At 36.0% G+C, this 18,145-nt stretch overlaps 2 protein-coding genes across 2 annotated transcripts in view; one reads left to right on the top strand and one right to left on the bottom strand.

Moving 5' to 3' along the window:
* The window catches only part of necab1 (N-terminal EF-hand calcium binding protein 1), a 31,762-nt gene extending 28,777 nt beyond the window's left edge, over positions 1-2,985 (bottom strand). Inside the window, exons 1-3 of the mRNA XM_056250070.1 lie at positions 2,730-2,985; positions 1,259-1,283; positions 146-254 (exon numbers count right to left, since the gene is read on the bottom strand). Of these exons, the coding sequence (XP_056106045.1) occupies positions 146-254; positions 1,259-1,283; positions 2,730-2,816 (221 nt within the window). The 5' untranslated portion in view covers positions 2,817-2,985. The remainder of the gene's footprint in view (positions 1-145; positions 255-1,258; positions 1,284-2,729) is intronic.
* Positions 2,986-6,554: 3,569 nt separating this feature from the next.
* tmem64 (transmembrane protein 64) lies at positions 6,555-16,768 on the top strand. Its single transcript, XM_056250071.1, has 3 exons — positions 6,555-7,879; positions 15,212-15,367; positions 16,510-16,768. Exons 1-3 carry the CDS (start codon positions 7,178-7,180, stop codon positions 16,693-16,695), a joined length of 1,044 nt encoding a protein of 347 aa, XP_056106046.1. The 5' UTR covers positions 6,555-7,177; the 3' UTR covers positions 16,696-16,768.
* Positions 16,769-18,145: the final 1,377 nt, after the last annotated feature.

Below are 18,145 nucleotides of genomic sequence, written 5' to 3'. Positions count from 1 at the left end.
CCTAGCACATGTATTTTTTATAGTCAAAACAATGAGATTCCTGCTATATGATTGTCTGAGACATGTGGCAGTACCCACACAACAGTTCCAGCAATTTGATTTCTTGTCATGTGTATGTATGTGAATGACAAACAGCAATACTTACTCTGTGTTATGAGTGTCAATTGTATGGAAAAGCTCCTTTAATTCATCTCCTGACAGAACACCATCTGAGAAATAAGCCTTGAACTCATCAAAGGACAGCTTCCCATCATCTTTTGAGAGGAAAATGTGGTTAAAAATGTGCCTTGAAAAACTAAATATAACTCATAAAAGTATTACAGATTTAATAAAGAGAGTGTTGAATCTATAAATGAGAAAGAAAGTAAAGTTAATCATCCTTCAGGCTATGAGAATTTAGCTCATGCACATCAGATCGCAGGTGTTTGGGGAAAAACATGCACACAGACGTCACAAGATAATGTTTGCGACAGAGCTGAGGGCTCGTGTTAGTTGGTGCAGACGCCCAGAGGTTTTTAAACAAACAGTGACAGGTGAGTCACGGCCGGCTATACTTAAAATAGAATAAATATACTGCTCCACATGTGGTGTGCTATACACATATACACAATATGATATCAAATGCAGTAAAGGAACCTAAAAACGAACACAGTATGAGGAAGAAATCTGCAAAAATCCCTGTGACTGACATTATACGCCTATATTGTGCATTAATATTACATTGACTGACATGATAAAATCCAAGTATGTGTTGTTACAGAGACAGATTTCTCAGACATAACTTACAATAATGTTTTCTTTTAAGAACATTTTAATCTTATGCAGTTATCTTTAAATGAACAACATATTAGTTGGATCACCAAAGTGTCTATCTTTGTGTTTCAATGAATTTTAAGGCAACCAGGTTACTTACTTAAGTTAAACCAGCAAATCATTGTTTACAGTGATGCTAAAGAAAAGTAACTGAGTTGAATTCCAATGCAAAACTGAACTTCAAAGAAGAAATCTAAATCAATGGTATTTTTGAAATTCTGAACTATAGGAGGGGAGGAGGACAGTGACATTTGTTTGGTATCGCTCTAATAAAATATTGACTATCATTAGGAAATGTATGGACAGTCTAGTGTTTCCATGACAACAGAGCAACAGCATAGGCTGGGAATGGACAACCATTCAAACATATGGAGGCATGGAGTAATGTAGTCAAACCGTTTATTATGCAGGTGAACAACAAAAGAAAAAAAGGGCAATGCCTTACCATTTTTGTCAGCTCTTCTCAGTATCTGAAAGTAAACAGGGCATTATCAGTTCATAGCCAGGAGAAATCATGCTGTGTTGATCATGTAAAGGGACTCTAGCACTGTAAATTATTTAGGTTGAGTCCTAAAAAGAGCAGAGATGAAAGAAAAAGTGATGATGGCTATGTTGAATTTGAACACTCAGGCGCACTGTATAGCAGTCTGTTAAATAAAGTCCCAATTCACAGCAAGAATATTCACACTCTAAATTTGGTCCTGTGCTATAGGCATGCCAAGACGATGCTGAATTTAGCTTCCTCCATAGAGGAGTGATAAAACTATGCCACCAATCTGTCAGGGACCGGTGCTTCCTTATTCCAGTATGATAATTAACAATACACACCTCACGTCCCTGGGGAATCTCTTTAGACAGCATACTACAATTTAATTAGCAACTCAAACTGTACTACATGTCTTTGTGGTTAAAGAAGGTCTACATATATTATAGAGCAGAAAAGAGACCATTTAATAACTAAATGTCAATGTGAATAAACGAATTAACAATACGCTAATTAACAATATGCATAATAACTGTAAATATAAAAATGCAATGAGTGATGAGTGCTCTGAGCAGTGCATCACATAAGCATATGAATATCTATATATCTAGGCCTATGTATGAAGGCCAGTCTCACATGACCTGAACACTTCAGAATCAGTTTATACTAACCAAAATCTGTAACAGTTTAGAATTGCACCTTGCTACTAGCCTATATATATATATTGACATGAACGCATCAGGCAGTTGCTGCAGATCTCCCGTTACACCGGATCCCAAAGGTGCTCTATTGGATTGAGATCTGGTGACTGTGGAGGCAATTTGAGTGTAGTGAAGTCATTTTCATATTCAAGAAACCAAGATGATTTGAGCTTTGTGACATGGCACATTATCCTGCTGGAAGTAGCCATCAGAAGATGGGTACACTGTGGTCATACAGGGATGAGTGGTCAACTCAGGTAGGCTATGCATGGTGTACTAAGATGTGGTACTAAGGGGCCAAAAGAGTGCCAAGAAAATCCTCCATGCCATTACACCACAAGCACTAGCCTGAACCGTTGATACAAGGCAGGATGGATCCATCATCCATGCTTTCATGTTGTTTACGCCAAAATCTAACCCTACCATATGATTGCAGCAGAAATCGAGACTCAACACTCAATACTGAAGAAAATGTAACTTATCCATGTAACTTAGGAAAAAAACAATCGATTAATTTATGTTATTAACTAATATTAAGCAGATAAACCTTGATAAGGGAACCTTGAGGTAAATTAGGTCTGCTAAAATGAAAGGTCAATCAATCTGCAAGTGGACTCAACACAAACCCCATAGCACTGTGGATCCATCAACAGGTTATTTTACGTCTCCATTTTCATTTTATCGTCCAGCACATTAATTCAATCAGACAAAACATTTTTTTAAATACTCACATCCAAAAATATTGACATTCCTTTCTTTAACTCGATGGGAGAGCTGGCTTCATCTGACAGTGACTGCACCTCTTCAGAGCAATCCATGACTCCTCGTGATAAATAATTATCTAACTTTCAGCTACAATAACGCTTAATTAATCCAAACAAGTGCGCGTGCAGAGAGAAGAAGCGCGCGTACCGCAGTGTGTAGCTGTAATGCGCGTGAAAGGAGCGAATCTCCCGCTGTGCTCCAGTGATGAGCCACAGGTCTCCTGATGCTGTGACACACGCACCAATGACATTCGCTTTGGTGTGTTATCACGCTAGTCATTTCTCTCTACCTGTCTCAGCGGGGATAAACTATTTTGTTACTCTCTCACCATTGCAAATATTTGTACGATGCATTTTGTCATGTTTGTTATGATGCAAATATAATAATATAGGCTAATGGAAAACTACGCGATGAAGTTCATACGTGTTATTAGTGTTACAGGAGAATTACATTTAAAGGCATTTAGTTTACACCGACAATGAACATTTTGTCATCATGTCATTTCAAATCTTTAAGACTTACTTTACTTAGCAATGCAAGTAGAGAAATTCTGAATAATGTTCTTGTTCTCTTTTTGTGGAATGAATTGAATAGTGTTGGAAGATTTAAGCACAACAAAAATGTAATAAAAGTAATAAAAACGTTAGGCTACTCAATAGTTCTAACTGTTTGGAACAACATGAGGATGAGTAGGCTACATACATAATGTTATAATTTTATACTTGTTAACTATTGCTTTAAGTGATCGTAGCACTTTAATTTCATATACATTTTAGCGTTAAAGGGTTGCTCCACCTCTTAGAAAGCTCACAGATTTCAACAAAAATATCTTAATTTGTGTTCCAAAGATGAACGAAAGTCTTACGTGTCTGGAACAACATGAGGGCAAGTAAATAAAGACAGAATTTTAAGTTCTGGGTGAACTAACCCTTTAAGGATAATGTTCACACAGTGCACACTATTCACGTTTAATCATTTAAGAAGTTCTCCATACCTTCCCATCTAAAAATCGTGTAAAAACTATTTCTGTGAGAATATAACTTTTTATAAAAATTAAAAATTCACTTTTACCCAAGATAACAGATGGCAACTCCTTGTCATGAGGCACAAACATCTTTTAGTGAATTGAAGGTGAAACACCAGCGACATCTTGTGGTAAAACATGTCAAAATCAGAAACATCATGTTAAAAGAAGTTTAACCTATATTTAGATAAAAAATAAACCGATTCTTGAGACACTGGACAAAACATGTTGCAAGCTTTTAGCTGACATGGCTTTTTTTTATAGCAACATTTTAATTTTTAAATGCATTAGAGATGATCACTGATAATACTCCGAAAAAAAGGTCCCAAAACTGGTCAATTTTTTTTCTCAGCAATGCCATATAATAAACATTTTTGGGTAAACCATTTTTTCATAGTGTGAAGAACATTTTAAAAATCCAAAGAACATTTTTCCACTATAAAGAACCTTCTATTCAGTGGAAAGGATCCATGGATGTTAGAAGTTCTTCAGGGAAAATGCCAATAAATAACCTTTATTTTAAGTGCATTAAAAATTCAGTAAGCCTAAATTGTAGGCCTAAATGTCAAATTACATTAGTTTGGTAGCAATTACTAGTTGAAGCTCACTAATGGGATAGCTGCTAAATCACACAAAAACACACCCACAAAAAAAACTATACAGAATAAAATAAACTCAGTGACCCATGCAGCCACATTAAAAGACAATGTGGTTTATAACTAAGCTGCCATTTAGAAACCCCTTGACCAAGCCATTGCTTCAATGATCTGTTGTAAAGAGAACAACCCATTACCCTTGAGCAGAGTGTGCATGAATGCAGTGTGGTCGGATGAGTCAGTTTACAACATTTATCCGTTTACTTATGGACAAAGCCAAATGTTGCCTTCAATGTCCAAAATCACAAAGGATCCATAATGACATGAAAGACAGGTCTTGAGGTTCCTCAATGTGGTAATACCTGAATTAATGGCTATGATGCAAACCCTACTCTCAAGTCATTCTCATATTCCAGACCAGTCTGATAATATTCCCATAAATACTGATAAATAATTTCAAAATTGATTTCCTAAAAATCAGTGTAAAGTCCAATGCCTTCATAACCTTCCACTCACAAAATCTATTCGTCTTTGCAAACTAGCTAAGGGCTTGCGTGACAGAATTCCAAGAAAGGCAGGATCTGTTCTAAAGGTGAAGTGTGTATCACTGATCAGCAATGATAAGACTGAGGCCTTTATTTTAGGGGCAATTGTTACATTTTACCATCTTACCAAAGTCAGATTTGTCAACCTATTATTATATTGTGCTTCAGTGGATTTACAAAGCAAACTGTATTTGCTGAAGGAAAAGTACTGGTAGGCAGCATTGCAATTGAAAAAGCTTTGACTTTGATTATGCAAATGAAATGCTATCAGAGCAGCTTTGCTGTTGTCATGAGAATCGGTTGTGCACGAGAATCAACACGTGCTGTGGCTTTGTGAAGGCTGAATATTCTATCAATGAATGTCAACAGGAGATTCTCAAACTTTCATTTCTTAAAAAGTATAACATTTATAAAAGCTAGAAACTTATCATACCAACATACCAAAACAAATGCTGTAATTATCTCCAAAATAATGTTTGGGTCTACGTCAAGCCGGTTTGGACTAAATTAATTGAACTGAACCTCTGTTTGAACTAAATTTATGATATGATCAAATTCATTAATAAATAAATAAATAAAGATAGATAGATAGATAGATAGATAGATAGATAGATAGATAGATAGATAGATAGATAGATAGATAGATAGATAGATAGATAGATAGATAGATAGATAGATAGATATTGATACACACACACACACACATATATATATATATATATATATAGAGAGAGAGAGAGAGAGAGAGAGAGAGAGAGAGAGAGAGAGAGAGAGAGAGAGAGAGAGAGAGAGAGAGAGAGAGAGAGAGAGAGAGAGAGAGAGAGAGAGAGAGAGAGAGAGAGAGAGAGATACTTAGTAATTAAATTATCTGAAAATTAAAGTTTGAGTGAAATTTGTATGTTACGTCAGTTTGGACTGAACTTACTCCACCACATAATAATAGATATGACATACAAAGTCATGATTTTGAGATAAAAAAGTATAAATGATGACATATATCAAAATTAGATATGTCGAAATTAGATGTCATCAAATTAGTTGAGATTGTTTACATTTTTATTTTCATTATGAAAAGTCTAATTTTATAGAAAAAAGAAAAGAAAAAAAATAGAAGGCCATAATTTAGTCTTTTATCTCATAATTATAACTTTGGTATGTCATAATTTAGATTTTTATATCTTATGACTTAGCATGTAATCATTTTGACTTTTCATGTCAAATGTAACTATCTCAGTATTTCATAATTATGATTTACCAAAGCATGATTTTTATTTATTTTTTATTTTTTATTAGGCAGAAATTGGCTTCCACACAGGTGGGAAGGGAAATGGGGGGACCCACCCAAAAACAAACATTTGGCTAATATTATACACCAGAATAGTTATGAAACCAGAAGAGAAACAGAGACATAACATCCTAGAAACTGTCCAATGTGTGTTTTTACTCTTCAAGACCCAAAACCGGTGCTTTTACTAGACTAGTACATTTATGTGTATTGGATTTAACGATCATTTGACCTATATATTTCCATTAGTTATTGTACACCACTGATTTTCAGGGCAATCAGAGAGCTGTTTGTTATCGCGATACTTACAGTGACGGGCAGATGATATCACGTGACGACCTCGCACAGAATACTGGGAAACAAACAGTGGTATGAATAACGCTCGGCGTAAACATCCGTTGCTGAGGTGGGCAAGAGCTCGCATAACACAAGTAAAACAACTCATCCAGGGAACGCAACGACCGTCTATCCGCGACTTTTATAATCGGTGTTATTCTGGCCAAGAGATGTGACATGTTGAGCTGGGTGAGCGGCGGGACTTTGGACCGGAGCCTGGTTGGGAGTAACGTTACTGCAGTGAGCTGTGCCTGGAGTCGGGAAAGTTGAGCGACGCGTGTGTGTGATTTATCCGTCAGACGCGATGACAGCAGCGATCTGAACACGCCCGGAGGGATTTCATTCCTCTGATGTTGGGAAGGAGGGTATGGCGTTCATAAGTGAACGACAGCAGACACATTTGCATCTTGAGTCCTTGAAGTGGTAACTTACAGCTCCACATCAGTTTTCCCCAGATAAATTATTATACATTACTGGATTTTTCGGGACAATTCCTCGCTAACCAGGGAATTGATTGCTGATCCCTTTGTCAGAGGATCCCCGGGATTTGGCAACGTGTAAATCCAAGGGTCAACATTTTGGACTGGACGTCCAATCAATCAATCGAGTGAAGTCATATGAAGAAGGGATGAATATGTGGAGCTCAGGGTCAGTGCAGGGTGTGCTGAAAGCCCTGAAGCACGCCGCGGGGAAAGGACACATCCAGCTCAGCCGCTGGCTGCAAAAGACCCCTGACTCACTGGACTGCGACAAGATCGACATCTTGATCTGTAACGTCTTTGACGAGAGAGCCAACGGCGGGAAATCGGAGGCAGAGCCCGCGGGACTGACCGAGACCGGTGCGCCCTTCACCCCCGAGTTCAGGCATCCGTGTTGCATTACCACCTGTTGCTTTAAAAGTGCCCTGTTGGCGTGCATCCTGACAGCCGTGTGCTTCTCATCGGTAGCTCTCGTGCGCCAGTACCTGAAGGATGTCTTGTTGTGGGTGGAGAGTTTGGACAGTTTCGTGGGAGCCTTGCTGTTCATTGTCGGCTTGATCACGGTGTCTTTCCCCTGCGGCTGGGGTTATATCGTGCTGAACGTGGCCGCGGGTTATTTATATGGGTTTGTGTTGGGGATGGGACTGGTGATGGTTGGGGTTTTGATCGGGACTTTCATAGCTCATGTGGTGTGTAAGCGATTGCTGACGAACTGGGTTCTGAGTAAGATCGGGAGCAGTGAACAGCTGAGTGCTGTTATTCGGGTGGTGGAGGGGGGAAGTGGACTCAAAGTTGTGGCCTTAGCGAGACTCACACCGATTCCTTTCGGTCTCCAGAACGCGGTCTTCTCGGTAAGTCTGTTTTTGACATTCTTGCTAATAATTATTATGCTCATTTTTAACAAGGCATTAACAAATGTTTTAATTTGAGCATTAGCTATCTCACCCGTGTTATTTATTTTATTATCATTGATATTCTGTTGTAGTCGCCTATTTATTCGTATTTTAATTCGATTTTGTTCACTTCAATTTTAAAGTCATTTTTTTAAAATGTCTTTACAGTTTATTTTTTATTTTGTTTATTATTATTAAAGTTGTTTTATTTTAAGTTAAACTAAACGAAAATTAGATGTTGCCTTGGCAACTATGTCAGTTCATGCTTATTTTGTTCCAAGTAACAAATTTGTTTATGGTTTTAAGTTTTAGTCGACGATAACCCAGTATTGCATAAGTGCATGAGGATTACAGTCTTGCTAAATTGCAAGAGATCATAAATCTATAATTATGAAATGTCCGATTTAGCGGTTTAGTCCAAATGTTCTAAAGAGACTTTAGACTTTAGTCGCGTTAGCCTATATGATGAACAGATTAAATTTAGACTTTTAATCACATATAAACATTGATCAGCGAACATAAACAGCAGCTCAAAGGTGCTTGATGTGCGAGAACAAACCTCATTGGTTCTTGCAGAAGCTCAAACCTGCTGCGTAACACGAGAATTAACCTCATTGGTTCTCACACATCAGGAGAACATGCTTGAGCTTCTGTTTACCACAACTGATGTGTGAGTTGATGGATGTGAGTTCAATCTGTTTATCATATAAAGTGATCGTGTCTCTTCAGACAATTTGGACTAAACCACTCAATACAAATAGATTAGTTTAACAATCTCCTTATGAACTTTTTTAAATCACCAAAATGTCAGTTGCATAGCTGTCAATAAAGGGACAGAAAGCTCTCAGATTTCATCAAAAATGTCTTTATTTGTGTTCCGAAGATGAAAGAAAGTCTTACGTGTTTGAAAGCCTTGAGGGCGAGTAATTAATGACAGAATTTCATTTTTGGGTGAACTATCCCTTTAAAAAGCTTGTCTGTATCAGCATATATGAGTAATGTGATAGAGTTCCCCTTTCCTCTCAAAGAATTCTGTAATCTTTCCGCTTGAAATCCATTCCGGGATTTACATTTCTTCATTGGTGAGAGAAACCTGCATCGAGCGACCATGAAGCAAAAAAGCGCAAAACACAGACTTTCAGGCCAGAGCAAAACATACAACTTTCTTAACATCAGTTTAGGTTAGGGTTAGCCTAACCCTAACCCTAACCCTTGCCATGAAGTCAGACAAGCCAAAAGAAGCAAAGAGTGAAATAATCAGTCTAAGAACAGTCACTCAATATTGAGGACAGAACTGTTACATTTGTTATAGTACTTGTCAATTTTATCGTTATGAGGTTTTTTTTTATTAGTAAAAATGTTTATACAACATGGAGGTCTCTGAATAATTGCATTGAGGTGGCTGTTAATCTTTAAGGGGCATCCAGGTGGCTTTATCCAGCTTTGCAGGAATTAAACAATTAAGACCTCCTGAGCCGGATTTAAATCAAACATAACTGCTCTTCACACAGGATCAAGGGTAAAAACAGCTCTCTGTTTACATTGAAATATGTTACCTTTAGACGCTCTGCACTACCAATATAATACACTTTTAATTAGCTGACATATGAGAAAGAATCTGCAACCTTTAACAATGACAGAGGACCGTAAAGAACAGTGATGCACAACTTCTGCAGTGTGTAGCATCTTTTTTTTTCTTACTCAAAATTGAATTATTACTGACCCAGTTTCTTTAACCCGTTTGTTAAATACATAATGACACAGAAAATATACAGTCAGCAACATTGAAATAAATAATTTACAAAAAAATAAAATTACACATTGGCTCTTAAATGGGATTTTAATGACAATTGTGTTTTATGTAAAGTTTTTAAATCACATTTAGTGTAGTCCCATAAAATATGCTCATGCTTGGACTTTTCAAAGAGCTGTATCTTATTCTGTTTAACCATACGTTTCATTTTAATACAAACAAAGATTACAGTTGCTTGCTGATATTAAATTAGATTTGAGATGTACTTCGACTGTCTCAGGCATTAAGGCTGGTTTGTTTTCTAATATGAACGTGGACCAGCAGCCTGCCATTGTGTAACATATTTGACTATTATTTGTACTGTTTGCATAATTTATTCACTGGATGATTCATAGGTCAATGTATTGCTCCTTTGAAGTTTTTTTTATGATTATGAGCAGTCTTTACAAGATTGATGATTTACACTACTTTAAAGTCTGACAGCGATTGCCTGATTAGCCTATATCTTGGTTTCTTGAATGCTGGAAATGGACATTGAACACCTGCTTACAGTTGGAGTTTGCATCATATTAGCAAGCAGCTACAATGTTAAACAGAGCTGTCTTTTCTATTTACAAGTATATGGCTGCACAATAAATTGAAAATAATCTAAATTAGTTACAGCTGCTATGATTAAAGAATTGTTAATTTTTTTGTCAGTTACAATATTCTATTTACGTCTGCTCTTGTTGCATCAAAATATTCTAGTATTGTGCTGTTTGCTTACTGTGTATAATTAATTACAAGTTTGAATAACAGTTTTGTTTTCATGCAGCTCCACTTTTAAGGCCAATTCACACCGCACCGACAGTCACCAGATTACAGCACGTCACTTCTCAGACATTCTAACGCCTATTCAGCATGTTCAATCGGCGAAAAACAATTGGCCTATAAAAATAATGGTTCAAAGTGGGGGAGGTCATAGAAGAACCATTATTGGTTCCCCAAAGAACCTTTCAGTGATCAGTTCTTTATAATAACAATTTTTTCTTAGTGTGAAGAACATTTTAATAATCTAATTCTGAATAACTGTTTTCCATTATAAAGAACCTATTATGCAATAGAAAGGTTCAATGGATGTTTAAGGTTCTTCATAGAACCATCAATGCCAATTAAGAACTGTTATTTAGAGTGTATGAAGACAAGTAAAAAGTTGATCGTTTATGTACAAACTTGATTTACAGATGTTTAAACCCCCAATAAATTCATAAACGCACTTCTCGGCTTGTTTTAGATAGGGGCAGGTTTATTATTGTTAGTTAAAACCATAAAATGTTTACACCATAAAACTCATAAAGGTTAACTAAAGAATTATTGTTTATATAACATTGTTTTAGATGCATTCATAAAGATTATAAACATGCAATTGCCCTGCACAAAAAAGAAAAAGATTTGTCATAATCGTGCAGCCCTATTTAGACATTACATTTTAGTCAGAAGCAACCTACATTACACTAGTAGAGTGTCATTGCTCTTGAAGCAAACATAAGTCTCTGTTCTTTTTAAAGGACACTGTAATGATCAAGCACTCATCTCAATCGCTGCTCACTTCTGGGTTTGCTTTTACTTGGAATTGAACGTGATACCGTGAGTCAGTACTCTTGCTCCAGTAGCCTGCCTCTACCTATTGTCCTCCTTTGTAATATCAGTGAGGATGATATTCAATTTGCACCAGTTGGAAAGCGAGTGAATATCAGGCTCTCTAGAAGTGCCAGTGACTCTAATTGTGTTAGGCTAATTGGTTTTATTTCACCTTTATTTTTTATTCACCTTTATTCGGAACAGAGGGATTCACAGCCCAAGGGTATGATGTATGTCGGCACCAAACAGGTCACACTGGAATTATGTTTCACACGTCCTATAGACGGGGCTATATTTCAATGTGCCCTGCATTTTCTGCTGAAGCAGAATGTGATGCGTTATGTAGGTAACCCAACACAATGCATGCGTCTGCATAGTGCATACTTAAAATTTTGCCTTATGGCCATTTATAATGAAGTCACTTCTAAGAACAGGAATGCATCATTTTACCTTGTTCATGAATATTCATAGGTTGACGCAACCCAAATCCAACACTGCCTGCATCTTCTACAGTCTATTTATGAACAAAAATGGATGGGTTTGATGTCATGTTTAATAGTTTAGCACTGGAGATACAGGTTTGTGGCTTATTTTATAACTCTCACAGCTGGTGATGCAATTCAATTACGCTAACCTTTAATGTGTTTGTTGGGTGTGTTTGCATAGAGACTATTGGATTTGGAACAGGGCAGAAGCGCTGCTTAAATATTTGCTTTTTCTTCAAAGCATTAGAGCAATGTAGTACAACCAGTAAAACGTCCTACTGGCGTTGCTGTGAAAATCTGTGCATTACATTGTGTTTACACAGAAGAAATTGAGTTTACTAAGGATGTGAAATGTATTAAGTGTTTAAAAAGAGTTTAAAATTAAATGAATAATTGCTAGCATAGACCAACTCTACTTTTGCGTCATCGAAGGGTAACGCCCCCTTTTGGGGGAAAACAAACGGATTCCCCTGAGAACAGAACTCGCTCTAGATCTGCAAAGTTTCTTGATAGCAAAAATGGCACAAACTTAAAGAAGCTACTGGATACGGGGTTACAGAGGTGTCCCTTTGAAATGGTCGAAAACTGGATTAATGACGCCACGCAGTGGCCAAATATGGACTATTCAGACATCTACCACTATCTTCTCGTGAAATCACCAAGTAAGTAACGTTAGCCTATTTTTTTGTCATTAACACACTCACAGTATGACAAACTAGACGATGAGGCCATGTCACTTGGATCATATTTAACTTGATTTAAGCTATTGACATAGTTTTGTTGTCGACTAGCTATACTAGTTAGAAATACGAAGCTGCTAGCAGCTAAGTTAACGTTACGTGATTAGCTATCACTAGGCACGCTACCTTGGCTGTTAACTGATTTTACTGTTGAAATAGTGGCAGGCTAGGACTAAAGTGGACTTGGCTGGTTTCTGCTTTTGTCTAGAAAGTGCTTTAGGCCTAACTGTTATATGACTTTTCGACGACCACTGCTCTGGGCTACATGTAACAACACGAACGGCAGTAGATCAAGCCTTCTAGGCTAGATAGGACAGCGTAATGTCACAACATCCAATTTGATAGCCCCGTACATGCATACATTGGTCCTATACATATTTTGCCGTACACTGTAAACCTTTTTACAACTTTCAAAGTCCTAGCACTTTCTAGACACAAGCAGAAACCAGCCAAGTCCACTTTAGTCCTAGCCTGCCACTTTTTCAACAGTATAGTATAGCTAGTTGACAACAAAACTATGTCAATAGCTTACATCAAGTTAAATATGATCCAAGTGACATGGCCTCATCGTCTAGTTTGTCATACTGTGAGTGTTAATGACAAAAAAAAAAATAGGCTACTTACTTGGTGATTCCACGAGATAGTGGTAACGTTAGATGTCTTAATAGTCCATATTTGGCAACTGCGTGGGGTCATTAATCCAGTTTTCGACCATTTCAAAGGGACACCTCTGTAACCCTGTATCCAGCTCTTCTTTAAATATCGCTCACGGTCCTCGGCCGGCAAATAGAGTGTATGTTCGTGCCATTTTTGCCATCAAGAAACTTAGTTAGCAGATCTAGAGCGAGTTCTATGGCAAGCCGTTTTAACTTTTATTCATTTCCAGGATATGAATTGTTGATATCAACAATTACATTTTTGATATCAACAATTACATTTTTTGATATCAACAATTACATTTTTGATATCAACAATTCAATTGTTGATATCAACAATTGAATTCTTGATATCAACAATTCAATTCTTGATATCAACAATTGAAATATTGATATCAAAAATGTAATTCTTGATATCAATAATAGTATTTTCACTAGTGAAATGTCACCATAGACTGCCATTCAAAATCAATTGTTGATATCAAGAATTGATTTCTTACTAGTAGAAATATAATTTTTGATATCAATAATTACATTGTTACTAGTAAAAATGCGAATTCCTGATATCAATAATTAAATTATCACTAGTCTAAATGTCTATTCTTGATATCAACAACTGAATTGCTACCAGTAAAAATTTTCATTTTTGATATCTGAAAATGTATTTCTGATATCAATATTATTTCAGATATCTAAAATGGCTTTCTTACTAGTAACAATCACATTCATGATATCAGAAATTTACATTGTCACTAGTGAAAATTGAATTATTGATATCAAAAATGAACATTGTTACTAGTAGCAATTCAATTGTTGATATCAAGAATAGACATTTCAACTAGTGACAATTTAATTCTTGATATCAAAAATAAAGGTTTTTACTAGTAAGAATTGTATTTCTGATATGTGAAATTGGAATTTCAACTAGTAAGAAATAAATTCTTGATATCAAGAATTGATTTTGAATGGCAGCCTATGGTGACATTTCACTAGTGAAAATACAATTACAGATATCAAGAATTATAGTTTTTACTAGTTGCAATTCAATTGTTGATATCAAGAATTATTATTTTAACTAGTGAAAATGTAAATGTTGATGTCAAGAATTAGCATTGTTACTAGTGAAAATGTAATTCCTGATATCAAAAATTGCCATTGTTACTAGTAGAAATATTATTCCTGATATCAATAATTATAATTGTAACTAGTGAAAATTGAATTGTTGATATCAAGTATTCATATCCTGGAAATGAATAAAAGTTAAAACGGCTTGCCATAGAGTTCTGTTCTCAGGGGAATCCGTTTGTTTTCCCCCAAAAAGGGGCGTTACCCTTCGATGACGCAAAAGTAGCGTTGGTTTATATCAACATATTAAGGATGCACCGATATGGATATTTTGGCAGATACCGATAATTCTTTATATTTGAAAGCTGATAACCGATATATTGGCCGATAAATCTAAATTTTTATATAATTTTTGAGAGCCTGATTACACAAATGTCTCACCATTAAAAGCCATGTCCTAAGCACACAATTAAAATGTTCTCATTATAATTCTATGTAGGCTGTAAGACAGACCTGTGCCTGTTGCACTTAACCATATTTTCCTTTTTTTAATTGATTCCAATCATATTTCAAGCAATTCAAAACCATCATGGCAAACTGCACATCTGAAGTGTCTCAGCTAAAGGAAATAATCCATTATTTATCAGCTTTAACATGGCGGCCCAATTTTCCTTTTAGGCCGATAACGATAACATTAAAAATGAACATATATCGGCTGTGGCCGATATATCGCGCATCCCTACAATGCATGATTATATAGATTTATTTTTTTTTTATTTTTTTTTTGTGATCTAAAGAGCAGAAAAACGTTTTTACATTTTTATTGCTTTAGAGATTGCTGAAAAAGTCCAGTTAACATGTGAAGAACAGGGCTAAACAAGGCCGATGACACATTCTTGCAGGCAGTCAAAACACTGTGATTAAACTTGACCAACACCATGACCAAATATAGTTGTCGCTCTCTTTGACAGATCACAGATGTGTCCTTGCCAAATTATTTAGTGGCTTCCTCAGTGGGACTTCTCCCAACACAACTCCTTAACTCCTATCTGGGCACCACCCTGCGCACAATGGAGGACGTGATCGCAGAACAGAGCGTCAGTGGATACTTTGTGTTCAGTCTACAGGTAAGCCTCCAAAAACAACAGTTTAAAATAAAATCAGCAAAGACCCTGGATATACAGTTGGGCTCACAAGTTTACATACTACTCGCAGAATATTCAGCGTATTATTAAAATGTATATTTATTAAAAGTAAAAGTTAACTGAACAGTTAATGTTAACAAAACATTAACTGAATAATTTTTGTTCATTTTTTAATGTTTTATCCATTTAAATAGTTTACATAGCCTTACACCTTGTCTACACAGGACTCGATCAGCGTGGCACGACATGGCAAAAGACAATAGTGATACTGTCAACACTAGATGGCTGCAGATTTCTTATTTACATTTATTTATTTAACAGGCATGTTTATTCAAAGCAACTTGCAAATTAGGAGCATCACAAGCGATTTGTCAGTCACGTTTATTTATATTGCACTTTCTTCCTGTTTATTAATGTAAAAGAGGCAACAATATCCATAGCACACAGTAACATGTTGCCTCCTCGAAGCTGCCCATGTTCTTTAGTTTCCCATCATGCTCTGTATTTTGTAAATCTCAGAGTTCACTGGTATGATGAGCAGTGATGTTTAGTTTCAGATTTTCAGTTGAGGAACTAATGGACAACTATCACAAAATACTACAAACAGAGTGTGTACACAATATTAGAATTATTCAAAGGGGGTGCACATACTTTCAGGATTTCAGTTATTTTGTGTTATAGAACATACTTGTTGTCTGTCTTCTCCTGGACTAAAAATATATATTTTTAAATATTTTAATTAGATTTTTTTTAAATGCTAAACATTTTACAGATTCTGAAATGGATATATAAACTCATAAGCAAATTAAATATTTATGTCTAGTCTAGATTGTAGCAGGGATCATTCTTGTGGAACCTGTAGTAAACCATAATTATATATGGTCATTGGCAGAGCTTTAGCCAAAAATGTGTACACATTTTGCATTGCTCTTGTGTGTAGTAAAGTTAGATGCCAATAATGGATTCTTGACTGGAACAGACTGTTCCGATATATCAGCCAAGGACATTTTGCTTAAATTTACAACCGCATTGAATAAGTCACATCATCTGGATCTTTGTATCAACTGTCGTCCAGCTCAGTCAGCAGATCCTCCTGGTGACTCACTCTCTCTGTTCCTCATCAGATCTTCATCAGCATAGGCCTGATGTTTTACGTTGTCCATCGAGCACAAGTGGAACTGAATGCCGCCATCGCCGCCTGCCAGATGGAGCTGAAGACGTCGTACATGAATGGCGGAGCGACCAACCACAGCGGCTCGACGTACTGCAGCAAACGGGCTGTGGCAGGAGGGGGGATCAACGTGGTCTGATCAACATTTTTCTTGAGGATGAATATTTTTCAACCCTCCATCCAGTTGCATTGCCCTGACTGGACGGGGGGAATTCCTTGGCTGCGTCAGGGAGTTTTGGGAGCTGCTACCGTCCCAGACAGCTGTTCTAGTTATGATGAAGGTCTGACTGCGGAGCGGTACTGGACTATCAAACAGATGAGAAGAGCTGACCATCAGATTTGATGGAAACGTTGCCCAAAGATTGGGACCCTGTGCCAGTATTAAATGAGAAGTTTATGAAATTGACTTGAGATGTTTTTGAGGTACGTTTTCTTTTTAAAGTTCTTTTTATGATGCTAATAGAAATTATAACTTTATAGGAGGTCTAAAGCATGAAATGGGTTAATTTAATTAAAGAGAATGTTATAGAATTGTAGTTAGATATTACAGAGGGCCCAACTAATATATCAGGTTAATATGCTTCAGATGTTTGCTCTTTTGTTTTATAAATATATACTGTTATTTGGTAAAAAAAATGAAGAATTGTTGATTTTTTTTTATATACTTTTCTGAGTTAATCTAAAGGTATTGCTTAATGGATTGTTTCTTTTCATGTTATGTGTAGAGTAAGAAAAAGAATTAGTCCGTTAGTACCACCTGGATAAAATTGTGGCTTTTGCCAATTGGGAACACTTTTTTGCTACACTGCGGTTTTTGTAAGGAACAGATGGAAGGAGCGGAGATTTTCTTAGCTGGATATTTAAGGCTGTCCTGCCAAGAACCTTTAGTACAGCATGATTAGCTCAGCAGTATATGTTCGATTTCTCATTCTCATATTGAGAGGACTGAAATGATTTGCCTTCTTTCTTGTATGATTTAACCAAATGCTTTATTATTGGGCTGTTGGCATTTTATGACATCACTTTTGTTAATTTATTCATTGTTAGAATCATATAATTCCAAAAGTTTGCACATATGGGATTCTATACAACTATTATGTAAGAGACAAAATGCTGAAAAGCTGGAAAAAGTAATTATATTAATATATTCTATATACTGAAAATATAATGTATTTGTAGAATTATATAAGTGTGTATGTATATATATATATATATATATATATATATATATATATATATATATATATATATATATATACCGGTACACACATTTATATAATAATCGCGATTAATCGCATCTGATTAATCTAACAAGTTTTTGTTTATATAATGTCTTACATAGTATATACACACAGACATATTGTGTATACACATGCACACATATATATATATATATATATATGTGTGTGTGTATGTATATATAAACATTTATATAATAACTGCTGTTAAATCGATTAACCACATCTGACAAAAGATTTTGTTTACATAATGTGTATATATGTTATATTTATATACATGTCTGTGTGTGTACATGTATATACACTCACCGGCCACTTTATTAGGTACCCCATGCTAGTAACGGGTTGGAC

This window comes from Rhinichthys klamathensis, unplaced genomic scaffold (assembly GCF_029890125.1).
Source record: "Rhinichthys klamathensis goyatoka isolate OS25496 unplaced genomic scaffold, OSU_Roscu_1.1 h1tg000067l_1, whole genome shotgun sequence".
NCBI classification, from domain to species: domain Eukaryota; kingdom Metazoa; phylum Chordata; class Actinopteri; order Cypriniformes; family Leuciscidae; genus Rhinichthys; species Rhinichthys klamathensis.
Note: the sequence above shows the minus strand (reverse complement) of the source record. Positions and strands in the feature narration are given on the sequence as shown.

Bases quoted from the DNA above. Each gene is read 5' to 3' on its own strand.
- tmem64 (XM_056250071.1), top strand. From the start codon at position 7,178: ATGAATATGTGGAGCTCAGGGTCAGTGCAGGGTGTGCTGAAAGCCCTG. The intron at 7,880-15,211 runs GTAAGTCTGTTT...TCTCTTTGACAG, and splicing joins TCCAGAACGCGGTCTTCTCG to ATCACAGATGTGTCCTTGCC. The intron at 15,368-16,509 runs GTAAGCCTCCAA...GTTCCTCATCAG, and splicing joins ACTTTGTGTTCAGTCTACAG to ATCTTCATCAGCATAGGCCT.